Source organism: Notechis scutatus, chromosome 1 (assembly GCF_049901735.1).
Source record: "Notechis scutatus isolate UNSWTSFEM ecotype Mainland chromosome 1, rNotScu1.2, whole genome shotgun sequence".
NCBI lineage: Eukaryota > Metazoa > Chordata > Lepidosauria > Squamata > Elapidae > Notechis > Notechis scutatus.
Window position 1 is genome coordinate 271,784,496 of NC_142009.1, and position 23,917 is coordinate 271,808,412.

The 23,917-nt window shown below is 37.6% G+C and overlaps 1 protein-coding gene across 13 annotated transcripts in view; it reads left to right on the forward strand.

Moving 5' to 3' along the window:
- Positions 1-23,917, forward strand: part of RAD51B (RAD51 paralog B) — a 348,291-nt gene that overhangs the window by 290,569 nt on the left and 33,805 nt on the right. Inside the window, exon 11 of one of the 13 annotated variants that reach the window (XR_015746713.1) lies at positions 21,954-22,051. The exons of 11 other annotated variants lie outside the window; for them this stretch is intronic. Coding sequence is in view for 1 of the 2 variants with exons in the window: in XM_087951609.1 (XP_087807735.1) it covers positions 21,954-21,961 (8 nt within the window). In the remaining variant the exon portion in view is untranslated. Of the gene's footprint in view, positions 1-21,953; positions 22,052-23,917 lie in introns of those variants that run through there. One more of the 13 variants, XM_087951609.1, reaches the window with a different exon arrangement.

The window sequence follows — 23,917 nt, forward strand, 5'->3', positions numbered from 1 at the left end:
ATCACCAATAAAGCATAACTTTATAGGGGTGGGTGGGTTTTGGATAGCATGGTCCTGATTTAACAAACGGTTATTTTAAATCTACTGTGAGTCCAAAGTGTTCTTTCAGATGATTTTGGGATTGCAACATGAAATCAAACTGAGCCTCCCTACTGATAAGTTGATGCCAATAGTGGGAAGCTGCCGTTGCACTATGCCCTGGTGTTCCTCTGCAGCTGTCCCCAAGTGTTTGGCAAACAGGGAATTCCTGTTTTCAAACAGCAAATCAGGAGTGGTTCATAAAGTTCTAGAGAAGTCTGAATAGTGGTCAAAAGAAATGTCTACTTATCTACTGCTTGGCTCCTTATCGTGGCAGAAAAATAGCATGATTGAGTAAGATGATCTAAATATATAAATCTCATGGAAATGGAAGAAAGAATAAGAGGAGAGTGGATTCTGTGTGTTTTGTTTGCGTTTATTTTTACTTTTTGGATGTACAACCATGAAGGAATAGATAACATAGTCCTAAGTACTAATAGGCAGCAGATTAGCTGTGAGTGGCGGAGACATCTCTGTGTTCATTTATTGATCAGAAACAGAAGATGGCCCTCTACAAGTGTAAATAAGTAAACAAGCTTTTTAAATAATGTTCTGATCACCTTAAATCAGGGGTGTCAAACTCCAGGCCTGCGGGCCAGATCTGACCCACAGGGTGCTTAGATCTGGCCCGAGGGACCACCCTGGAAACAATGAAGGACTGGCCTGGGGTGCCTCTGCCAGTGAAAACAGAGCTCGGGAGGCCATTTTTGCTGGCAGAGCATTCGGGCAATCACAAGCGCCCCCCCAACAGAAGTGACGTCAAGCCCACCCCGGCCCCCTGAGGTCAAACACAGCTCTGATGTGGCCCTCAATGAAATCAAGTTGACACCCCTGCCTTAAATAGTTGGAGCCATCTGTTCTCGGGCCTTTCTTCATTTAAATAGTGTAATCAGAAGACCTGAGCAAAAAAAAGAACAGCGGCCTAGAAGTATGTTAAGAAATGTTTTATACCTTAATATTTTCATTTCTGCAGATAGCAGAATTTCCAATTCCGTAGTTCAATATTCTTGCATACTTTTCAGATGAAAAACTTATCCATGATTATTGAAGAAAAATATATATACAAAAATGCTTGGTGGGGGGAAGTACCATGAACAGCTGGGGGAAAGCAAACTACTGTATATACATTTTCTTCAATTCAGTAATTTTATTAATTTATAATTATTAATATGTGCCTAATAATGACTGAAATGTGAAAGGAATTGCTCAAGATCCTGATACCTTAAATGACCAGAGCACATCTTCTATAGCAGTCAACATTCAGATAAGCAGGGTTAAACACCAGAGAAACAGTCAAGCAGACAACAATAATCAAGGAACTACCAAGGAGAAAACCCCCAGCATTGCTGGCAGTGCAAGATGCTGTATAAATAGGGAACAAATCTCACATTCACTAACATTGCTGAGATTAACTAGTTGAAGAATGAAAGGTCTGCAAACAAACAACCAAGCTTAGAGAGTAACAAGGATTCCACAGTGATGCCCTCCTGTCCTTAAACTTTGAAATCCCTATTTTATTATCCACATAGCTTCTGAGATTCCTCAAGCCTCTCTATCAGTGACCTAGTGAAATATCACTATCAGTTATTTAAACTGTCACATTCTTTTTTTAGATTCTGAAAATGCTGCATTTTTTACAAAACGTAGAGCTCCTTTTGGACAAATAAACCTCACAATATGCAGTGATGCATATATTCATTGTACAGCTATGGTGCGTGTAATACTGTGAATATTCTAAGTCACACTGTTATAAGTTATTACCAAATGACCAGAAGCATTTTTATAATTACACATAATCTCTATCAATACATCTGCTAATTCCATATGGCATTATTTTTCCTCAGTTGCCTTATGGCAGCAAGTCATATAAATGCTTCCAACTTCTTAGGCTGATGTAATGGAAAAATATCATCTTATTCATTTTCCTTGTGATTCTGAATTCTCATTTTTCTTTTTCTTTTCTTTTTTTTAAACTTTAGATAAATTATTGCAAGTCACTGTGTACTATATATAGCACTTTAGTCTATTTTCCATATGCTGAGAACTTGGCAAGCTTCCTTGCTACATTCCAGTCTAATCCAGGCATCACTTTTTTTTACGCTTTTCCTGTCTCCTCTGCATACAAACTTTTGTATTCTGTGGAATGAAATAAAATAAACCGAACAGCTACTAGAGGTTTGTTGCAATTTTGTTGTAATGCTATATTACTGCCATAAAATGTTGAGCAAGCCCGCTGTTCCTCAGCAGCCATTTTGCAAGAATACTCGCAAGTTCTTACAATGGCAAATAAGCCTCCAAAGACTGTGTGTCTCCAAACATTGTGTTTGGTTAGGTTTGAAGATAGAAACTTGCTTTGTTGTAGCTTTCATTTGTTATCCAAGTCTTGTGAGATTAGTAGAACCAACAAAAAGAAACATTTCAGTGATTTGTAGGTTCTAATGCGCAGCACGAAAGACCAGATCCACACGTGAAGCTTCCATTAAATTGATTTATTGCTAAAAACCTATGCACGGAAATCTTCTCAACTAACAGAAGACATCTGCTTAGAATTAGAAAAGAGTCAACGGCACTCTAGGGGGGGTTAAGCTTAGTTCTCTTGTGGCTACATGGGGATTCTAGGCTGATCTCCCTTTTCACTCCACCCCAAGGTTGTAGCATTCTTTCTCCTACACAAGTCATTCTCTCGGTTAGGAAATCCCTATACCAGAAGCCCTCTGCAGTATATCATGCCACCTATGTCCTTTTCCAAGTGCCCATTTATCCAGGTATTTTTAGAAGTTTTATGCACACCGTATGAAGATACGAAATGGGGTTGTAAACGCATTGAACATATTTACAGAACCCTGTCAGGTTTTTGTATTAAACCCAAATATTTCTAAACATAACCAGTTAATGAGGGATTTTGGGATAGCATGCTAAAGAGCATAAATTAGGATTTCTACATGAAGACAAGAGATTTGTGTTGCAATATGTGTCAAGATTTCAAGAAGTAACAGAGTACTGATTGATTTTTTTTTAAAAAAGGGAGCTGTTCAATCACACACTGTTATAGGTGCCATTTTAACTTTTTCAGCCATGCTCTGCTTGGAAGTCTTTTCCAAAGATCACGTGAAGTGTTAATACCACTTCATAACCCCTTGGTAAGGCCACACTTGGAATACTGCATCCAGTTTTGGTCGCCACGATGTAAAAAAGATGTTGAGACTCTAGAAAGAGTGCAGAGAAGAGCAACAAAGAGGATTAGGGGACTGGAGGCTAAAGCATATGAAGAGTGGTTTTGGAACGGGATATGTCTAGTTGGATGAAGAGAAGGACCTGGGGAGACATGATAGCAGTGTTCCAATATCTGAGGGGCTGCCACAAAGAAGAGGGAGTCAAGCTATTCTCCAAAGCATCTGAAGCCAAGACAAGAATCAACAGATGGAAACTAATCAAACTATTTCATAGGCAGTAAGTTATAAAATTTTTCATTTCTAAAATACTTGCATTCCTGTTGGTCCATTATCATTTTTACAATTGTAAATGATATATTTACAATAAATATATTGTTTACAATTGTAAAAATTGTAAGGGACCAACAGGAAAGCAAGTATTTTAGAAATGAAATACTTTATAGCTTGGAGACTGTTGAATAATGTAGACGCCCCATCATAATAAACTATTTGAAAAATCATGAGTCACTGTTGCACACCAGCCAAAGACTGTCAATGTACAACAGGATAACATCAGTGTATTAATGATACCACACCCAAACCAGCAGGTGGCCTTCTTCTTATGCTGTCCCACTCACTCACGCAGACATGTAACTGTGTTTTAGTGAGTTTATTTATATTCCTCAGCCAGCTTCCGATGGAGTCCATCAAGAAGGGCAAGGCTTTCTCCTTCCAAGTAATCTGGCTGACCTTCTCTGCCCCTGCCTTTTTTCTGCCCTACTTGTTTGTGGATCAGGAGCAGAATGCAGTTCCTCTTCCTCATCACTGACCTCATCACTTCCAAGAACATGTAGGGCAACTACATGCTTTCCCCACCTAGAGCCTCAGGCCTGTTCTGCTGCAGCTGTGCTTTAGCTCATAGACGGCTGCTCAGAGCCATCAATCAACTCAGCTCTTGACATGCCATGAACTGGTTCATCCTCCCCCAAAGTGACATCTAGACAAGTATCTGGGGAAGCGTCTGAAAGAGTCATCACACTTCTGTGGTTTAACTTCGGTAATAAACAGGATGAGGGAAAGAGCCAAGTCCAATAGGACTCTATATTGAAATAGCTACCGGTGTGACTCTTCCTTCATGCACCCTGATTAGATCTCTCTACTTAGGAAGGTGGCACAGCTATAACACCTTCAACCTTTTTAGGTGATCCAGAAGGCCAACATAATCAAACACTGCTTAGAGGTCTAAAAGGGCCAGGAAATTTACACACAGTGGTGTACTAGAGCCAGATTGTATTGGCTTGCAGGAGTCAGTAGTTAAATCTTCAGGAATTTTGTGAGTTGAGAAAAAGTTGAGAAAAAGGCTGAGTCACAACAGCCAGCACAATGACTGGAAGTTTGGTGGCTAACATGGTGGTGTGGCAGTGGCAAAAGAATTGGTGGAGTCTTGTTCATTTAACAGAGTACCTCTAGGCCTGAACAAGGATTTTTCATAAAGATGACCAATACTATTGTTCAAGCAACCAAATAAACCAGCATCTATAACCATTAATTCAATATAGATACAAGGTAGGAAGCTATTCATTCTCTCTTCTGGATTTGAGCCTGTACTTTCAAACTCTAGGCTGAATTGCATTCTAGGGCAAATTGAAGGGGTTTTATTTTCCTCCCACCAGGCTAAAAGTGTCCTGTTATCATTTCCAGAGAGAGTTTCCTTCTGTCCTGTATATGATACATATGGTATATGAACCTATGTTATTACTAAAGTATTCACTTGCTTGGGTTAACTGCTATATTTTCCAAGACAGAGAGCAGAAAAAGTTGGGCTGAGAATGTGAAGTCTGTTTTACATATGGATCACATTAAAAGCTTTCAAGGAACAATTATTTAAGACATCTCCAATAGCAGGCCTCCCTGGACTTGTTAGAAATTATTACTTCAAAGGAACACACATAAGTTTTCATGTTAATTTGCATCGTTTGTGAACTGCTATCTACAATGAAGTTTCCTTTTATAAAAAAAATCAAGGTCAATTAGATATCAGCAGGACTTTATGTATTTGTTTGGAGTGATAAATGTGTTTCTTAGTATACAAAGTCTCAGTGGAATTCCAGGCCCAACTGAAGTCTGGTTTCCAAGATTTGTGGTTTTTATAAAACTGCTCTGAGTAAGATAAAAAAAAACAGCATTCTCAGGGGACATCTAGTTCTTGTTTTAGAGATTTATGGAAAAAAAAAAACCTCCCGTGCATTTCTGACACCATCCTCTCTCCCATCCCCCAAAATAGCTTATAAATAGCAGCAGTGATGATGGCATTGCTCCTCACCTCTTTAAACTCCTCTAATAGTTCCCATCCCGTATGTTTCGAAGTGCAAGAGATGTCTCCTCTAAAGCAAGGGGCACTGAGGGCATATTGCATAACCCTCACAGAACACAGCTTTGTGTGGGATGCTTTGATGGGAAGGATGAAGATCACTTCCAGGCTAGAACAAGGAAATCTATTGTTTGCCTCTCTTTGAGTTCATTTTTTTTTTTTTTTTGTTTTCTCTCATTTGTTATGGCATGACCAGATCACAGCTGGCCTAAGGATATACTTTCCAATATGCTTAAAATTTGGAAGAGTCCCAGGTTTCAGAAACACATGGCAAGGAAGAAAGGGCGGGGGAGGGCTATATCCGTAAAATGAAGGGGAAAGTTAATTTCTGGTTTTGTTTAGGTGAAGATTGACTTTCCTGATTACTTATCAGGATTAAACACTAGGTAATTGTGGATGGAATGAGAAATCCTACCTTATAAAAAGGGATACCCAGAAGGAAGGAATGAAATACTTATTTCTGCTTTAGGAGTCCTCAGCATGTTACTGGCATTACGTTGCACTCTGCTCTCTGATTTTTCATAGGTGTTCAGAGTGAACCTTGAACTCAGGCTTTGTGTTTGCCAGCCTGCAGAAGCATCCTCCATTTAGAGATTGTATTTTCTGCATCTTTATAGATTTTCTAAATGCTGACAGAGTAGGGAGAAAAATACAAGGTGTTCTATATTAACATACTCCAAAAGGTGAAATCTGATTGGTCCACACGGGCCGTTCCCTGATTGGTCTACAGAACTGCCGTGATTGGTTTTCTAAGAATCAACCGTGATTGGCCGAGCCGATCGCGGGAGATTCAAAGCCCTGTCATTGGCCGGTGAGCCACGAGCAGTCCCTATATGAAGGGCTGCCGCGGCTCCAAGATCCTGGACAGAACTATACAATAAATAAGAGCTTTGAAGTACACTGGTCTCGCGTCTCTCATTGGGACCGATCTACCCAATCTAACACAAGGCTTCCTCAATCATCTTTCTGAGAAGTGAAACATTTGAGACCAGCATGTAATAGTACAGATCTTAAGGAAAAAGTCCTGCTTACTGCCTCATTTAGGAAGCATAGATTGCCTTTGTTATTTATCAATGAGTCCAATCCTGGCAGACTTAATCAGGCAGGAGATGCAAGGATCGATTACCAAGATCATTCTCCTCTTCCTGCTTCAAACTGAAAAAGAGCAAAGTAAAGTACTACGGTTTTCCTCCATTTTAAATATATTGTCAGGGTTCCGGCAGTTACATTTTGTACACATGTTTTATAGTTGACATATATATACTGCACGTTTGGCCATTTGGCAAAAAACAGTTGAGATATTGGTGCAAGGGGGAAATTGCCTGACTGTAACAGACATCAGGATCCACTGCGGGAACATGCCAACAGTTGCAGAGTATAATTGTTGTATCTGGATAGTGGAGGGAGAAGACATAATTTTCCTGAGTCTAGAGGATGAGAGTAAGAGCAAGGAATGTTGGACCATATAGTTTAAAATAAACAGGGAAAATTAAATTCTGCTAGGTTTTTTAATTGGGATTGCGAAACTGACTGGAAGAATTAAAATTGTATTCACTATGAAGTCTTCCAGATTACACTGGTATTTCTGTTCAAATGAGTCGGAATGGCACAAATAAAAGGCAGACACTCCATGCCCACAGAGATCCAGACTACAGATAACAAAACTTTGCAGCTATCTTACAGTTCAAATCTATTGTCCCAGAGGGCAGGACCAGAATAATTGGATTATAATTATGAGGAAACAAGTTCTGGCAAGACGTCAGGGGTAAATGTCCCGTACCAGCCAGTGAAGCGGCCTTCATGTTCCAGGTACTCGATCAGGCTGCTATACAAAGTGATGAATTCTTCTTTATTAAGATCTGGGTGATTGTCTGTCTGAGATGCTTCAGTGCAGTATTTTTCAAACTTGGCAACTTTAAAGATGTGTAGGCTTCAACCCCCAGAATTCCTCCTCCGGTGTACAAAGCAATAAAAATGGTTAGAGTCTGAAGGCAGATACAATAACATGGAGGCAAAAACAATGAAATAAAATATGCCCATATTCTCTATGTAAACCCCCTCCCACACTAAAATAATAAATAAAACATGTCAAGAATAAGGAATAAGCATACTTGTATGGAGACTGGCTCTAAAATGCAGGGGAAACAGAGACAAGAGCTTCCTTTTGGTTTTACTCCCCACTCAGTTATTTTTAGAATCACTCCCCACGTGTGGGAGGGGGTGTTTGTTCGTTTTGCACTTCTGTTACCCTTTGGGTTTTCCCCCAAATTTGGTGATACTGCTCTCTTGTGAAGAGATGCTACCATTTTGCTTATCCAATTAATACTGCTAGAAATATAAAGCATAATAACATAGCTAAAAAGCTTTTGTCATATCCTCTGTTCCCCTAAAATGGATTGAAGATGTAATATATTTGGCTAGAATATGTCATATATGCTTAATTATAGTTAGCCCACCCTTTGAGTGAACTTTAGCCAGCCCACCAAAAATATGGCTCTGTCTGAACCTAGCCTTGATAAAAGCCGTTCAGAGATTTGGGGACAAATCTTGAATACAGCAAGATCCAGGAATTATGTTCTACACAACATTAAGTACACTTGAAGTTCAGACAGGAAAGTTTCAAAAGGAAACTCAGATCCTTATTAATCCTTTGAAAAGTATCATGACTTTAACATAAGAAAGGTCAGAAGACTGTTTCAGTTTTCCAAGATCCATAAACTTGATTAGTATGTTTATATCTCTGGAAACAGTGGCCTTGTTTATGTCAAAAAGTCCAAGGTTATCCTGATTTTACTATTTTTAATTTAGTTCAGAATAAGCAGAGCGGGAGGACTTAATTACAAACAGGCTGAACTTTATGTAGGAAACATGTATGCCCCTTAGGGGCACCTAGAAAGTGAAGGCCTGAAATTAAAACCATACCTCGCTCCCCCTCACGTTTGTATGCCTCAAATAATGGGTTGCTGTTTGTTGCACACTGTGTCCTCGGGGAGCTTTCTGCTGACTCCAATACTGGCCTTGTTGGGTTTAGGGTAGTCGCCATATGTTAAGCATTTAAAACAAAGCCTACTCTAGGACCTTTTAAAATATCTATACTTTTAAAGTCCACAAAGAAATTGCAATCTGAAGAATAAACGTTCCATTTTAGTTAGAGCCCAACATTTGTCTGGTTATCTGGCATGTAAAAGTTAGCCTTTCAGCACACCTTGTACCTTAACCAGTTCCTACATTTCTTTGCTTCCAGTTGCTTCCAGCCAAGCCTTTTCATAGCTGGTCCTGTGTGAAGATTTTCCCCTGAGTTCCTCTCCCTTTTCTTCATTTAAGGTCCACTAAATCTCTCCTCTTTTGCTACTTGCCAAATATTGTCTCTTTCCTTGGCTATGACTTGACTGCCTCTTTGTCTCTAGCTTGTTTCATTGTGGGTTTTTATATTTCTGTACCTTGTAAGGATTCCATGCTCTTCCATGCTCTTTTTTGTCGCATTTTTTCCATTAATATCTCCCGTTGCTCAAAGGTTCATAAAATTACTTGCATGCACCACCAAGGTGAGAATTTCTTATCTTAATATGCCATCTTTTTTCAGTCCACTTCTGATGACATCCATGCAGTTTGATTCCATTTGATATTTCAAGATATATGGGAACCTAAAGCACTGTTACTTTTTTATTTTTTTAAAAAAAGCACTTTTCTGTTTATGAAACAGATTACGATACATACAATAACAAACAGAAATTGTTAATGTCAGTCTTAGACTCTCTCGTACTTAAACAATCAATAGAAGGAATTCATTGGTAAAAATAAATAAGTATAATCCAACAACAGATATTAACAACAAAACATTATGTTTGATAGAACATAAATAACAGAGAACCCATAGGAAGTAAGAAATAACTGCCACATAATATAATTTAGGAAATATTTAACTCACTGTCAAATGTATTAAATGAAAGTTTAATTAGTTTTACCACAGAGATTATGGTAACGTTTGTCTGTATGAATCTTTGTTTTTTGAGTCTGTTTATTTGTATATTTTATTTTTTTGTATTCAATAAAGTTGATAAAAATTTTTTTTTAAAAAAAAGCACTTTTCTCCTTATTGTTGTGCCATGCCCCAAACATGTTGTCTTAGATATGTAGCTGCAAGCAGTGTTTAACTTATTTCTGTAAAACTAAAGGATCTGTGAAGCAAATGGATGGAGAACTGCAGATTTAATATAAAATTATGTCTGGCTATACCATCAATTGCAGGATCTATGGTAGAATTCTAGTTGAAAGTTAATGTATACTTTTTTGAGCACTATACTAAAGTTGCAGATTGGAGTCATTCTGCTCTCAAAGTCATTTCCAGAGTGATTGCAGCACTTCAACAACACCATCATGGCACTGTAGGCTCTAAGATGCTTCAGAAAAAAAGTGTTTAAGGGAAAAGAGTCTAAATTCTTCTAGAAATATCTAAATATTGAATTTTACCTTGCTCCTGAGATCTGTGTCCCTTCCTTAGCTGCTATTATCATTGGTGTTTAATCCCATGAAATGCTATTTCTAGAGTATGTCAGAATGTATGCAGTCAGTACATGGAAACTGCTGTACTCAACCCCTTTTACCATATTAACAACATTGTCAGCCCTGAGTGGTTAACTCAGTGAGATTCGAACTATTAGTAGTCTCCAAGAATGGGCATACTGATGCCTGTGTCCACTGTAACTGTAGGTATTTTTGAAAGCCCCAAATATCACAATCATGCTCCAGCCTGAAGAAAAACATCCAGAATTGCTGATTGTGGCAAGACCAAGGGATTAAAGGCAGTCCTTTTCAAGTGGAACATACTATTGTGGTTTTCATAAACCATGGTTCATTTTCAGAATCCCTAAATCCTCTACCAAAGAGAGCCTGGTGGATCACTCTGACGGAAATGTGATTGCCTTTACTCTGGAGTATAATTCATCCTAGCTCATTGTAATATTTTAAAACTGCTTAGAAACAGAAAGAATATAAAAATAAGTACTCAAGTTGAAATAAGTGCTGTTGGCAGCAAATGCTAGGCATCCTGATGTTAGCTTCTTGGGCAGAGAAGACTATTGCTCTGCGTCATTTTGTCAGAATTGGGCATTCAAGAATTTCTGTGCTGGCTTCTGGCCAAGTGCTCTATCCATGAATTTCATCTCATAGCAACAGTTGCCATTAAATCATGATACATAAAGCAAACATACATTCTGAGTAGATTTGTAAAAAAGAGATACTCCTGATTTATTTGTTGTGTTTGCATTTTAAAAATGCACAGACCAGAAATTGTAACTGGCTTCCTAAATTGGTAATCTTTTTTAAAGCCATATTTTCATATTATTTCTGTTTATTCGTCTAAAATCCACATTTAGTGAAAGACCTGGGATGTGTCCCATGCTTTCTGTACAGCTAACATTGCTCTTTGTAGTAATGAATGCCAAGCAACTAAGATACAATGAAAATCAAATCAAGCTTCTTGGAAACTATGACAGAAATAATCGTGTTATTCCTTCATTACATCCACACCTTGATTTTCATTTCATCCTTGTGTTCCTTTTAGGACAATCCTCCCTAAGCTAGGTGTCACCAGGTGTATGAACGTCAAAATCCAGGAGATTTAACAATTGCTACATAAACTTGAGAATCTTAGAAATTGAAGTCTACACACCTGGCGGAGGGTGCTCAGGGTTGAGGTGGCTGCTTTATGGGGGGAAATATATTTTTTCAAGCTGTGTGATTTCCATTCACATTTTGCAGCAGATTTTATGAGCAAATGAATCAAGGTTTTTGTTACATTTTGTTCCTAAACAACAAGTTCTCCTACAGTACCGGAATCCAATTTAGGATACATTTACTAAAGAGAAAAATTGCATAAGCATGCATACACAGTGGTCTCTTCTCGATTGCAACTCTAGGATAATTGTGAAGAAGTACCCAATACAGGAATTACAGTTTCTTTTAGTACCAGCTGGTTGTTATGAGCTGGGAGGTGTGGTAATTTAAAATCTCATTGGTAGCCCCTTCCTTCCAAGAATTCCTCAGTAAATAATAATTATGATAGGCTGCCACTAGTCTCTTACACACCCTATCTGTCCAGAGAGAAGGCCTTTTGCCAAGATCTTGTCTTTTCAGACCAGTTCTACGAAATTAGGAAGATATTTGGATCCACCATGAGAACAGCCGCTTTCCCCACCACTCATCAGTTGTAATGGTATGTGGGAATGACCTTGGGAGAGAGGGAAAAGAGCCATTAGCAGGGGAACAATTAGATAAAAGGCAACTGAGCTTGCAGAAGGACTGTGGGTGGGCTAACCATCTCAGAAGGGACTCTCGCTAGTTTCTGGGGCTGTAAAGGAGATGGGGAAGAAATGTATTTTCAGATTTGCAAAGATTTGGTTAATGTAACCTTACAGTAAAGCATCTGGGCATCTGTCTGGACTACCTCACAAGGCCGGCATCAGTTGAAACTGCCTAATTAGGAAGAAGCAGAACCACTGTGAAATAGTGCCTCTGTGCTTAAACCTTTGTAGGCATTCCAGAAGGGTTCAATGATTAATGGTATTGAAGGCAATTGAAAGATGCAAAAGAACTAGGAGGGGTGTGTTTCCTCCATCCATCCTAACAAAAATAATTTTAAAAGTTACATTTGATATATACTTACACACACACACACACCCCTGGGAAGACCATTGTGAGCTCTTGGTCTGAATCCAGATTGCAAGATGCTCAGAATATCCATTTCATCCTAGGAATAGAAGATTGGAATTTGATATTTGCCAGAGAGATGGTTTATTCAAAAGGGGGAAGTTCTCTCTTAATAAAGCATTATTTGTCTCGCAAATCCAGCCCCACATTGTCCTCCAGGTATGGGTCAATCTTAATGAACAGACTGTCAGCTTGGAAGCCATTTTTCTTTGAGGCTTCTGGGCTGCCACATTTAGTGCCTGGGAATTTGGGAGGCGGGATTTCAAGGAGTGGTGGAAGATTAGCCACCACAACATTCCTTTCTCAGAAAGTCAAGGACATGTTACCCTGAACTTGAAGGAGAGTGACTGGGAGTAGTCTCAAGTTGGAACGATTGATTGGACCATGTGATGAACTTTTGGGTGCAAGGGTTGGATTTTGGATTTTCTTTGGGCTAGAAGAAACCTGGAACTCTCAGATTCGGGTTTTCCTCAGATGTGCCAATATGACATCTCTAATAAAATGGATCTTTGGGAAGATATTCTCAGAGTCTTTTTCTTTGGAAGTCGTTACTTGGAATGCTGACACAGAGCCTGTAAAACAGAAATTTCCTATTCACATTCTTAGTCCAGAAAACTCTCTGATGGTTTCTCTAGGTTCATTTTAATGTCTGCTGTACCTCATGATTCACCTTAGAATATATTTGCCTTTGTATAGAATGGAGATCAGGGGATGTTTAGTTCAGGAACCATGGTAGTTTAAGGAATATGGCATTGTTTGAATTGCCTTTTTCTTCTTTTTTGCTTTAACCTCTCCTGTTTGTCAGTTGGAAGGAAACCTAATCCTGTCTGTTCCCTTTTGAGACTGGCAGAAGTGAACACAATTGAAAGGCAGTTTAAAATTAGTTTGTGAGGGATTGAGGGCTAGAAATAAAAAGAAAACTATGCTGTGTGGAAATACTTTCATGTTTCATCTGGTGAACATTCTCAATAGCAATTTAGCTTTACTTTTATTTCAGGTTCTCTGCATCACCCCATCATATCAAGAACAGAATCTTTATTGTGTACAAAATTGCTTTCCAATTTGTATAGTTTTTAGAAATAAGCAATGGCGTTGAATAGAATACATAATGTAAGGAATCTCTTAGTTTCCGTTATGGCATTCGGGGTTCTTTTTTCTTTTTTTTTTGGTCAGGAATTCTTCAATTAAATCTTCAAAATGCAATTCATATGTTTCACTTCTCTTCAGGAAGAAAAGAGCGATCTGCCAGACATATGTTTTGAGCAAGCAGAGAGTGATATGATGTAAATAAGGAGCCTGGAAAAAATATTTAAAGGAGGGCTCTATAGCACTGGTTCTGTGTTAGATTTACTGCCTTTGCTTATGATCATTTTTTTTCCAGGAAAATTGCTACGTTTTATCTTTTTTTTTTTTCAATCTTGAGTAATAAACAAAAATTTTAAAGGAGAGAGAAAGCCAAGAGGAGAAAGTCAGCCCTATTAGTCACACAGCTGCATTTCCTGTCACAAACGTCCTCTGTGGAGTAATCTGTCCAAATATGCCTATTTTCTGCTTTATTTTTTATTGTGTTTGATTCTGCCAATATTTTAGTTTTGGAGAAGGAAATCAAAGATGAGTATTATTCAATAGAAGAGAGTATCTGAAGCTCAGGGTTGAACTCTGGAGTCCTTAATGCTCTTTCAGCTTGGTTGTTTGCTTGAGATGTTTCATTATCCAACTAGGTAACATAATCAGTGATAATGTTGAGGAGGAAGAGGAGGGGGAGGGGGGGAGGACTGATGATGTTATCTAGTTGTGTAACAGACATTTCCACATTTCTAGGAGATAAAACCCATTGAACATAACCTTTTATGCACTTTTATGCATTAATCGTTCTGCTTAATTCCAGTTTGGTTCATCAAGGATCTTTGTAGAGGAAGGCATTCCGGACAACCCCTCTACCTTCTCTTCAAAATGCAGCAAGTAATAAGAAAAGACAATGTTCGTCATGCTCTAAAGTTATGGTGTTCCCTTTTAGCCTTATCTAATGCAAGGCATTTGATGAACTGATCAGAATGTCTTATATCAGCTGATTGTACATTTTACACACATGAATCCCAAATCTGGTGACGCAGTGGTTAGAATGCAATGCTGCAGGCTAACTCTGCCCACAGCCTGAATTTCGATTCGGTTCAGAGTTGACTCAGCCTTTCATCCTTCCAAGGTCGGTGAAATGAGGACCCAGTTTGTTGGGGGCAATATGCTGACATTTGAAAACTGCCCAGAGAGTACCATAAAGCACTATGAAACTGTATATAAGTCTAAGTGCTATTGCTGTCTTAGATATATCTAGGGAATTCCTGAGTAATTTCTTATTGATACATGAATGAAGAAGAAAACAATCCAATATAATATTTGTAAACTATAATGTTTTTGCACAAAACCTTAATCTTACTAAAGAGGATCAAATTTTAAGATATTAATCTAAACTTGGTAGATTATATTGCTGCACTTCCTGAACATTCTCCTTTATTCTTTACTTGTTCACATTAAAATAATGCCATTATTTCCTTTCAGCCAAAAATTATATTGAATATTTGGTGTTAATATCTTATACAGGAAACTATTTGGCTATTTCGACATCTTGTTTGAAAGATATTTCTGGTCTCCATATTTTTTTAGCAAATTGGATGAAACTTGATTGGTCTATTAGAATCAGTTATAAAAAGTTTGCTAGAAGAGTTCTTTTAAAAGAAAGAAAAGCAGGATGCAATTATATAGATAGGACATAGAGATCTACTTAAAATAACTTTGCTAGAATTTAGAATGGGTACAATAAGGGACAAAACATGGTCACTTATGTTTTAAGTTTGGATTACCTTCTATAGCAAGCAGCTAGCTCACATTTTTCTTAACATCAGTACAACAATCCTGTACTTGAAAATCTGTAATTCCTTGCAAATTTGCTGTAGTGTAATCCTGTACAATAGAGTAAAATGTGAATACAATAGGTTGTTTCCTTTAGCATCCTTTTTTGTGTATTGGCAGCATGGAGAAATCATACATAGTAAAAATGGCTCCAATATTGCAATAAGATACACTTGAGAGCACTAAATAAAAGCAATTCCCAAACTGCTTTATTTTTCTGGGTTTGTTTTATATGTATGTATGTATACACATACACACAAGTTGGGGGACTATAGAATAGATTGCCACATGGCATAAAATCCCACATCAGAAACGACAAAGTCTACATTACTGTTGGATCTTAGTCCAAGTGGCCAGGCCACCTAGGAAGAATGCTTACAAGCCCATTTTGGAACAGATGTTAGTCACTGGCTTTTATAAGCCTCACTATTCTGCCCAACAAGGTATTAGTGAAAGGAAATGTCCTGTTTGGGTGGCTGCATAAATAACAGATGAATCAATGAAGTTTACTTTTTGTAATAACAAGGCTCTTCATAAGTGGTGAGGTTTACATTTGTATGTAAATTAGTGGTGACGCCATGTGCTTTTCTTAATTTGCACACATCTTGCAGCTCTGATACGAAGTGATTCTAAGCCACAGTTTACAAGCAAATGCAAATTATAGTTTTTACAACCAATGAGGTTCTGTAACAGCTTTATATACAATTATACTGAAATACTATGAAAGGTTGCTTATGTGTGTGGAGCAATGTGATTTGTTTTTTAAAATGTCCACATGTATAAAGGTAAAGGTTCCCCTCACACATATGTGCTAGTCGTTTCCGGCTCTAGGGGGCGGTGCTCATCTCTGTTACAAAGCCGAAGAGACAGCGCTGTCTGAAGACGTCTCCGTGGTCATGTAGCCGGCATGACTAAATGGCGAAGGTGCATGGAACACTGTTATCTTCCCACCAAAGTGGTCCCTATTTTTCTACTTGCATTTTTTACATGCTTTCGAATTGTTAGGTTGGCAGAAGCTGGGACAAGTAATGGGAGCTCACTCGTTACATGGTGCTAGGGATTTGAACCACCGAACTGCTGATCTTTCTGATCGACAAGCTCAGCGTCTTAGCCACTGAGCCACCACATCCCCTAGTCCACATGTATAAATGACAATAAAACTCTTGTGCCTAGTAAGCCTGGCTTCTCCAAATAGATGCTCTTCTGGTTAGGTGAGGATTATGGATGTTGTAAACGAATACATCTGGAAGACACTGGGATAAGAAAAGCTGTTTGCAGACTCTGCTGTCATCAACTGCAGGATAACTTTCTATCTTATACATCCCAGGTTTTGGTCCATTGGATGAAAACTCCTTTTTTTTTTCATTTTATTGTTTAAGGCTGTGAACCTTTTTCAAGGTTTTTCTTTTATTCCTTTGTTTTACTTAGGCGTTTATGTACTTTAAAAGGCATTAACTAAATGGAGGCTAGGATCTTAAAACTTATTTTAGGCATATAGAAGTTGGGTTTAGACAACCCAATAGGAAATTTTGTTCTTGTTCCATTACATAACAGAACATTGGACAGCCATATTGGAAGCGCCTTCAGATAAAAAAAATGGCACAAAATATGGAGTGGTGGGCTGTATTTAAGAAATTAGTATCCCAGATATCATTGACCTCATGAGACCAGTCATACATTGCTTTGGATACTGGCTAGAACAATTTCTTTTCTGGATTCTGAAGATGTGAGGCAGGCAGTCTAGTGAAGATCCATATGGGTTGGATTCTTCCCTGAACCCTTTTGCTTGTTCCATGTTTATTTATTTATTTATTTATTTATTTATTTATTTGATTTGCCAATTGTTTACAAGATAATAAGTATAAGTGTATACATAGTTGTGAATACATGAAATGGGTACATATAAGAAAAATAAAAGAATAAGAGAAACAATAGGACAGGGACGGTAGGCATGATGGTGCGCTTATGCATGCCCCCTACAGACCTCTTAGGAAAGGGGTGAGGTCAATAGTAGACAGTCTAAGGTTAAAGTTTTTGGGGTTTGGGGAAGAGACTATAGAGTCGGGTAGAGTATTCCAGACATTGACCACTCTATTGCTGAAGTCGTATTTCCTGCAATCAAGTTTGGTGCAGTTTACTTTGAGTTTGTATCTATTGTGTGCTCTTGTGTTGTTATGGTTGAAGCTGAAGTATTCATTGACAGGTAGGACATTGCAATGTATGATTTTATATACCATGCTTAGGTCAGACCGAAGACGACGTAATTCAAGGTTTTCTAGTTTTAGAATTTCAAGTCTGGTGGCATAAGGTATTCTACAGCGAGTAGAAGAGTGGAGAACTCTTCTTGTGAAATATTTCTGGATTTTCTCAATTGTGCTAATATCAGATACGTAATGAGGGTTCCAGACTGATGAACTGTATTCGAGTATTGGTCTAGCAAATGTTTTGTATGCTCTGGTTAGTAGTGTGATATTACCAGAGAAAAAGCTACGTAGGATTAGGTTAACAACTCTTAATGCCTTTTTGGCTATGTAGTTGCAGTGGGCTCTAGCACTTAGATCATTAGAGGTGAGTATTCCAAGGTCCTTTACAGAGCTTGAGTCATCAACAAGATCTTGACTATTCAGCTTGTATTTTATTTTCTGATTTTTTTTGCCAATATGTAAGACAGAGCATTTATTTGTTGAGATTTGAAGTTGCCATTTGTTTGACCATTCAGATACATAGTCAAGATCTTTTTGTAAGGTAGCAGTATTGTCTGTGGTATTGAACAGCTTTACATCATCAGCGAAGAGAACGCAATTGCTCTTAATATGATCACAGAGGTCGTTTATGTAGAGTATGAAGAGAGTTGGTCCTAGAACACTGCCCTGGGGGACACCACTATTGAGAGGTACTGGATTTGATAGAACGCTCCCGATTTTGACCATTTGTTGTCTGTTTGCCAGGAATGCTTCTATCCAGTTATTCAGTTGTCCAGAGATACCATAGGATTTTATTTTTAGGAGTAGTTTGTCGTGTACCACTGAATCAAAGGCTTTACAGAAGTCTATGTAGATTGCGTCAATTGCTTTGCCCTGGTCGAGTTGTTTCGTCCATATGTTTTTGCAGTGTAAGAGTTGCAGATTACAGGATAGTTTTTTTCTGAAACCAAATTGTTTATTGGAGAGTAGGTTGTTTGACTCTAAGTGGAGGATGATGGATTGGTTAATAATTGATTCCATGACTTTACAGGTGACGCAGCATAAGGAGATTGGCCTGTAATTTTCAACTAGGCTTGGGTCTCCCTTTTTGAAGATGGGGATGACTGTGGCTTGTGACCATAGGTTAGGCAAAGAGCTGGTCCTGAGAGATTTTTCAAAGATTATGCTTAGAGGTTTGGCTATGGCAGTGGATAGCTTTCTTAAGAAATAGGCACATATTCCATCCGGTCCAATAGATAGAGATGGTTTTAGATTGCGTAGTGATTTTTCGACATTGTCTTCTGTGAAATCGATATGTATTAGATCATTGTTGTTATCTGTGGTACGGCTAGGAAATACTGGGCATGATCCATTGCTGTTTACAAATACTGAGCCGAAGAATGTGTTAAAGATGTTGGCTTTAATGGTGTCGTCGTTGCAGTCTTTACCATCAGGTCCTATCAAGGGGGGAATGGACCTTGAGTCTTTTAGTTTGTTGTTTACAAAATTGTAAAAAGCTCGGGTGGAATTGGTGCTTAGAAGGTTTTCCTCTTGTTTAATGTGATAATTGGTGCATTCAGTCTTTATCTGGTGGCATAAATTTTTGTATCGGTTTTTGAAATTGGCAACGTGACCAGATTTGTTTTTCCGCCAGAGTGATCTCTTTTTGGATTGAAGTTTCCTTATTGATATGGGTAATCTGCTTTTTTGTTTTGTTTTGTTTTGGGAGTTGTATTTATAATTTATAAAGATCATCTCCTTGTGCCAGATGGTTATCTGATTCCCATCTCATGTTGATTGACAGTTTTTTGTACTAATGCTCTCATTGTTTTTACTCCACTGTTTTGCTTATTGGCTTTCTTGGGATCCTACTCTTGGAGAACTTGGAAGCATATACTGTATTACCTTTGTCTTGCAATTACTATTTGTGTAAAGAACAAGCTTGGCCTAACAGTTGGTGTTTGTTTAGTTGGTTTTGCAATTAAAGACAAACAAGAATCAAAGATGTAAAATGATCTACTGGGATAGACCAAAGGTTCCCTCTGACCAACTAACTACTATAGGATTTATTTGCAATAGCAACCTGAACTCAAGTGCTCCATTTAAATTGTTTGCATTTAGTTTGCAGCTTAGCAGTTTACAATTTCATGTTTATGTGACATGTCCCAGATAAATTGTCTGCCTATAAATCTTGGATCTTTCTGGAACAACCAGTTTGTGCGTGCCCTTAATTGTATAACAGCCAGTTAACAATTTGTGACAGTCCTTAGACACTAAAATAGTAGAATCACAGAATTGAAAGGAGCTGTTTTAATGATCAAATCCTCTCTGCTCAGTTTCATTAAAGCATCTTCAATAGGTGACTGCCCAGACTCTTGTCTATATCAACTGAAGGAGAGTTGATCAACCCATTGGTAACTGGTTCCATGTCAAATGGCTCTTATTCTTACCACCTTTTTTAAACACTCTTGTAACTTAAATTTATATTACTTTCTAATAACAAAGCACAGGTACTAGTGCCTAGTGACAATATAGAAAGTATCTATCTGCAACTTCTGAGGAATTTGAAGAGTGTTAAATATTCCCAATTCCTTCAGTTTCTTTTCATAAATCTGTTCTAATCCTATGATAATCTCATTTCCCATCTCAGAATATGTCACTATTTGAGAATGAAGGTTCGTTCTCTGAGCTTGTGGATTAGATTCTGAATGTTTCATTTCCAGGCTAGGTAACATCTTTAAAAACCAGGATCCATGACAGTGGTGGGATTCTTTTTTTTTTTTTTTTGCTACCAGTTCTGTGGGCATGGCTTGTTGGGTGTGGCAGGGGAAGGATATTGTAAAACCTCCAGTCAGACGTGGTATTTGCTAGTTCTCTGAACTACTCAAAATTTCCACTACCAGTTCTCCAGAGCTGGTCAGAACCTGTGAATACCACCTCTGATCCACGAACACCGGCTAGCAGTCAAATGCTACTATCCCAAATCCTTAATCTCCACCCACACAGACACCAAACAGCACCAGTTCAATTGGAGCAATACAAAAATCATTGGCCATACTACCACCCGCTATGCTTATGAGTTCATCGAAACCTGGCACTCCACAAGCAATTCCATCAACAGATACATTGACCTACAACCAGGCTACGAACCCCACAGAATCCAAATCAACCACACAGCCAACTAGAAACAGTACCGACCCTCAACCAACCCACGCAACCCACTACCACCAGCAGTTCACCTCCCAATGATCCTGGCCTGATATAATCTCCTTATCACAAGACCCATCACAAGACTCACAGCTGACCCATCACAAGACCCTCACTTGACACACCACACTTGAGGCCCTTAGAAGAACACTGACACTGACATCCCCTAAACTCCGCTGAAAATGTTACCTAACCTGGTAATGAAACATTCGGAAACCAACCCACAATCTCAGAGAATGAAACTTCACCCTCATTCTAAACCTGAGCCACAGATATTTTCCACTGTTGCAAAGATATGTCACAGTTTGTCTGAAGTTTTCTTTTAAGGTATGATGCCCAAAATACCTGAGGTGGGGTCTGAAGTGGAAATGATTACTTCCCATGAACTTCCCAGCTGATGCCCACTCATATTGTATTTACCATTTTTGCAACCATGTACTGGTAGTAACTGCTACCTCATATTCAGTTTTCAATAAAATGGTATTATTAGTATAGTAAAATAATATTTTATAGATATTGCTACACAGCCAGGTATTACCTCTCCTCTATTCATTTGATTTGTTCTCTCTCTCTCTCTCTCTCCCTCCCTCTTTCTCTCTCTATTTCTCTCTCTGTGTGTCTAAATACACATGAACACACACACAAACACACACGCAGAGAGAGAGAGAGAGAGAGTATTTTATTCGAATTGTTAGATCCCATCCGACTCCAGGTCAATTCTGGTGAGTATAAAAACAGTCTAGGATATATACAATCAAATTAGAATATGTTAAATATTAAACAAAATGACAAGTCTGGTTAGCAATAACAAAGTATATCATATATTCATCAAGGGCTCTCACCACCCTATCTTGAAGCTTAGAGAAGAGCCAGGCCTTTACGACCTTCTAGAACATCATCAGCGAATAACTTTTTGTTTATGTATTCATTCATTCACTCACTCATTCACTAAATGTATAAGACCACCCACCTCAAATACATGTCCTCTGGACAAATAACAATTAAAACAGTAAAAAATAAATAAAAGCATATTCAATGTAATATAAAACAGCAGCCAATTGTTCCAAACAGCTACCAATGCTTCAATAACAGACTTTCTTAAAAAAAAAAAAAACCCAAGCTCCCTCTGGAACCCAGTTGGGTCCATTAGATTTCTGGGGCGGGCCATTTGAATAGGCTAGCCTCCTGTGTAGAGGAGGGAAGCCATAGAATTGGAGGTTCAGCAAGGAATTATCTGACCATGGCAGGGGGGAAATAAATTACTCCTGTTTTCCAAAATATATCTATTTTTTCCAATATTATGTGTTCTGCAGATTTGATAAGTATTCTCACCACTTTCTCATTCAGATAATTAAAGAAGCATGTTGAAAACATATAAATCAGGGCTGAAACTTTTAGCATCCCTCTTGATAAAAATTTGATGTGGAAACACTGATGGACACTTTGTGAGTATTCGAGCCACCTTAACAGCATTGTTGTCCAATCCATATCTTAGTAGTGGTCATCAGAATATCATTTGGTACTTTGTAAAATGTTTTGTGAAAACGAAATATATTATATTTAGAACATCTCCACAAGGAAAGATGTTATCCTGGCCAAAAATGTATTAAGTTTAATCTGGCAAGATTTGTTCCTAACAATTCCATGGTCATTTGTTCTCAAGGGGCTTACAGATATATCTCTTAGAATTTTTCCACACATTGAATGCTTATCTATTCTTATCTAATCTTCTGATGAATCTTTCTTTTCTTTTTTTTTAGCAAATTTTATTAATTTCAAAGACAAACAAATCATCATCAACCATTACATATTTGAACCTTTTTCCATTATAAATTTTAAGTCAGATAAAACCTTATTTTATACAATACAATTCTATTTTAAGCCATTTCCATATGAGCATAAAAATACCTCTTATCCAATTTCTCTTTACTTCTCTTTACTCTTATTCAATTTCACTATTATTATTTCATCTATTTCTTTCTGACTTGATTACCATTATTCTCATTCTGTATTTCTACAAGGTTTTATTAATACTCTCAAAAACATAAACACACAACAAACAAACATATAAAAATTCTTTTAGGAAAGTAACTTGGCCCCAGGTACCTCTCTTTATATGGGCTTCAATTATATTCATGCTCATCTTACATATCATTACCTATTTTGTTTACCATTCTATATCTTCTATATAAACTTCTCCACACATTTCACTCTTCATAGTTCTATCTTATTTAATCCATCTTAATTTAAATCATTATATTTGTATCTTTTGCCCATTCTTTATTATCCTCTATCTCATTCCTTATAATGAAAAAAAAAAAGAATTTCTCCTGAAATCACTAATCAGAGTATGATGCCTTTCTATCCTCCCCTAAATTAATTAGATTAACATTTAAAATAACACCTAATACCCAATCTGATTCTGCTTGGTACATTCTATCTACTAATTTTTTTCTTTTAATAACAATAAAAACAGAGTAATAAATCCAAAATGATTAAATACATAGTTAAATAATAAATCTAAATATTAAATCTTATAACATTCCCATTGCCTTTCCCTTTAATATTTTATTACATTTTAAAATCAATCATTATTAAACATTTCAACATTTTAATTTCTTATTAACTCTTAAGCCATTCTAATTTTCTATTTCTAATACAGATGTTACAATACCATCTTATGTACCTTGCAAAATCTTTTTAAGGAAATTGTACTTTACACTTTGTCCCTGAAGAAAATTCCTCTTTTCCCATCTAATTTCAAAACATTGTGGCTTTTCTCCGCCTTTCCCCTTTCTTTCTTCCCCCACCAAATCCTCCTACCCCCCTTCTTCTAACCTCTGCCTTGCTGGCATCCCTTCTCTGTTGTGTTCCCTTTTTCTTTTGTTTACTATCATTATATTTATTTTGCATCTTATTTTTCTCTTTCTTAAATGTTTTTTAGATCTTAAGTCCTTCATTTTCTCGCTTTCTTCCTTCCTTCTTTCTTAGTTAAATTTTTTGAATTCATTAAAGATGGCATCTTCGTCTTCTTCTTCTTGTTGTTCTTCTGCCTCCATCTGTTGTATTGTTTGTTGATAGTTAACCAGCGCCATTTCTAAAAATAGGAAGGCTTTTTCCATACCATCTTTACCGGCTGCTTTTGTTTGCTCATATTCTTCCCTCAGTTCCTCAAAAGAAAAAGCCATTATAGATCTTTTCTTTTCTTTTTTCCCTCTTTCTTCTTACACCAACCAAGATATTCCAAACAAAAGGTAAAACAATCCCAAAATCCACAATCCTCAATCAATCCAAGCCAAGACAAAATTCTC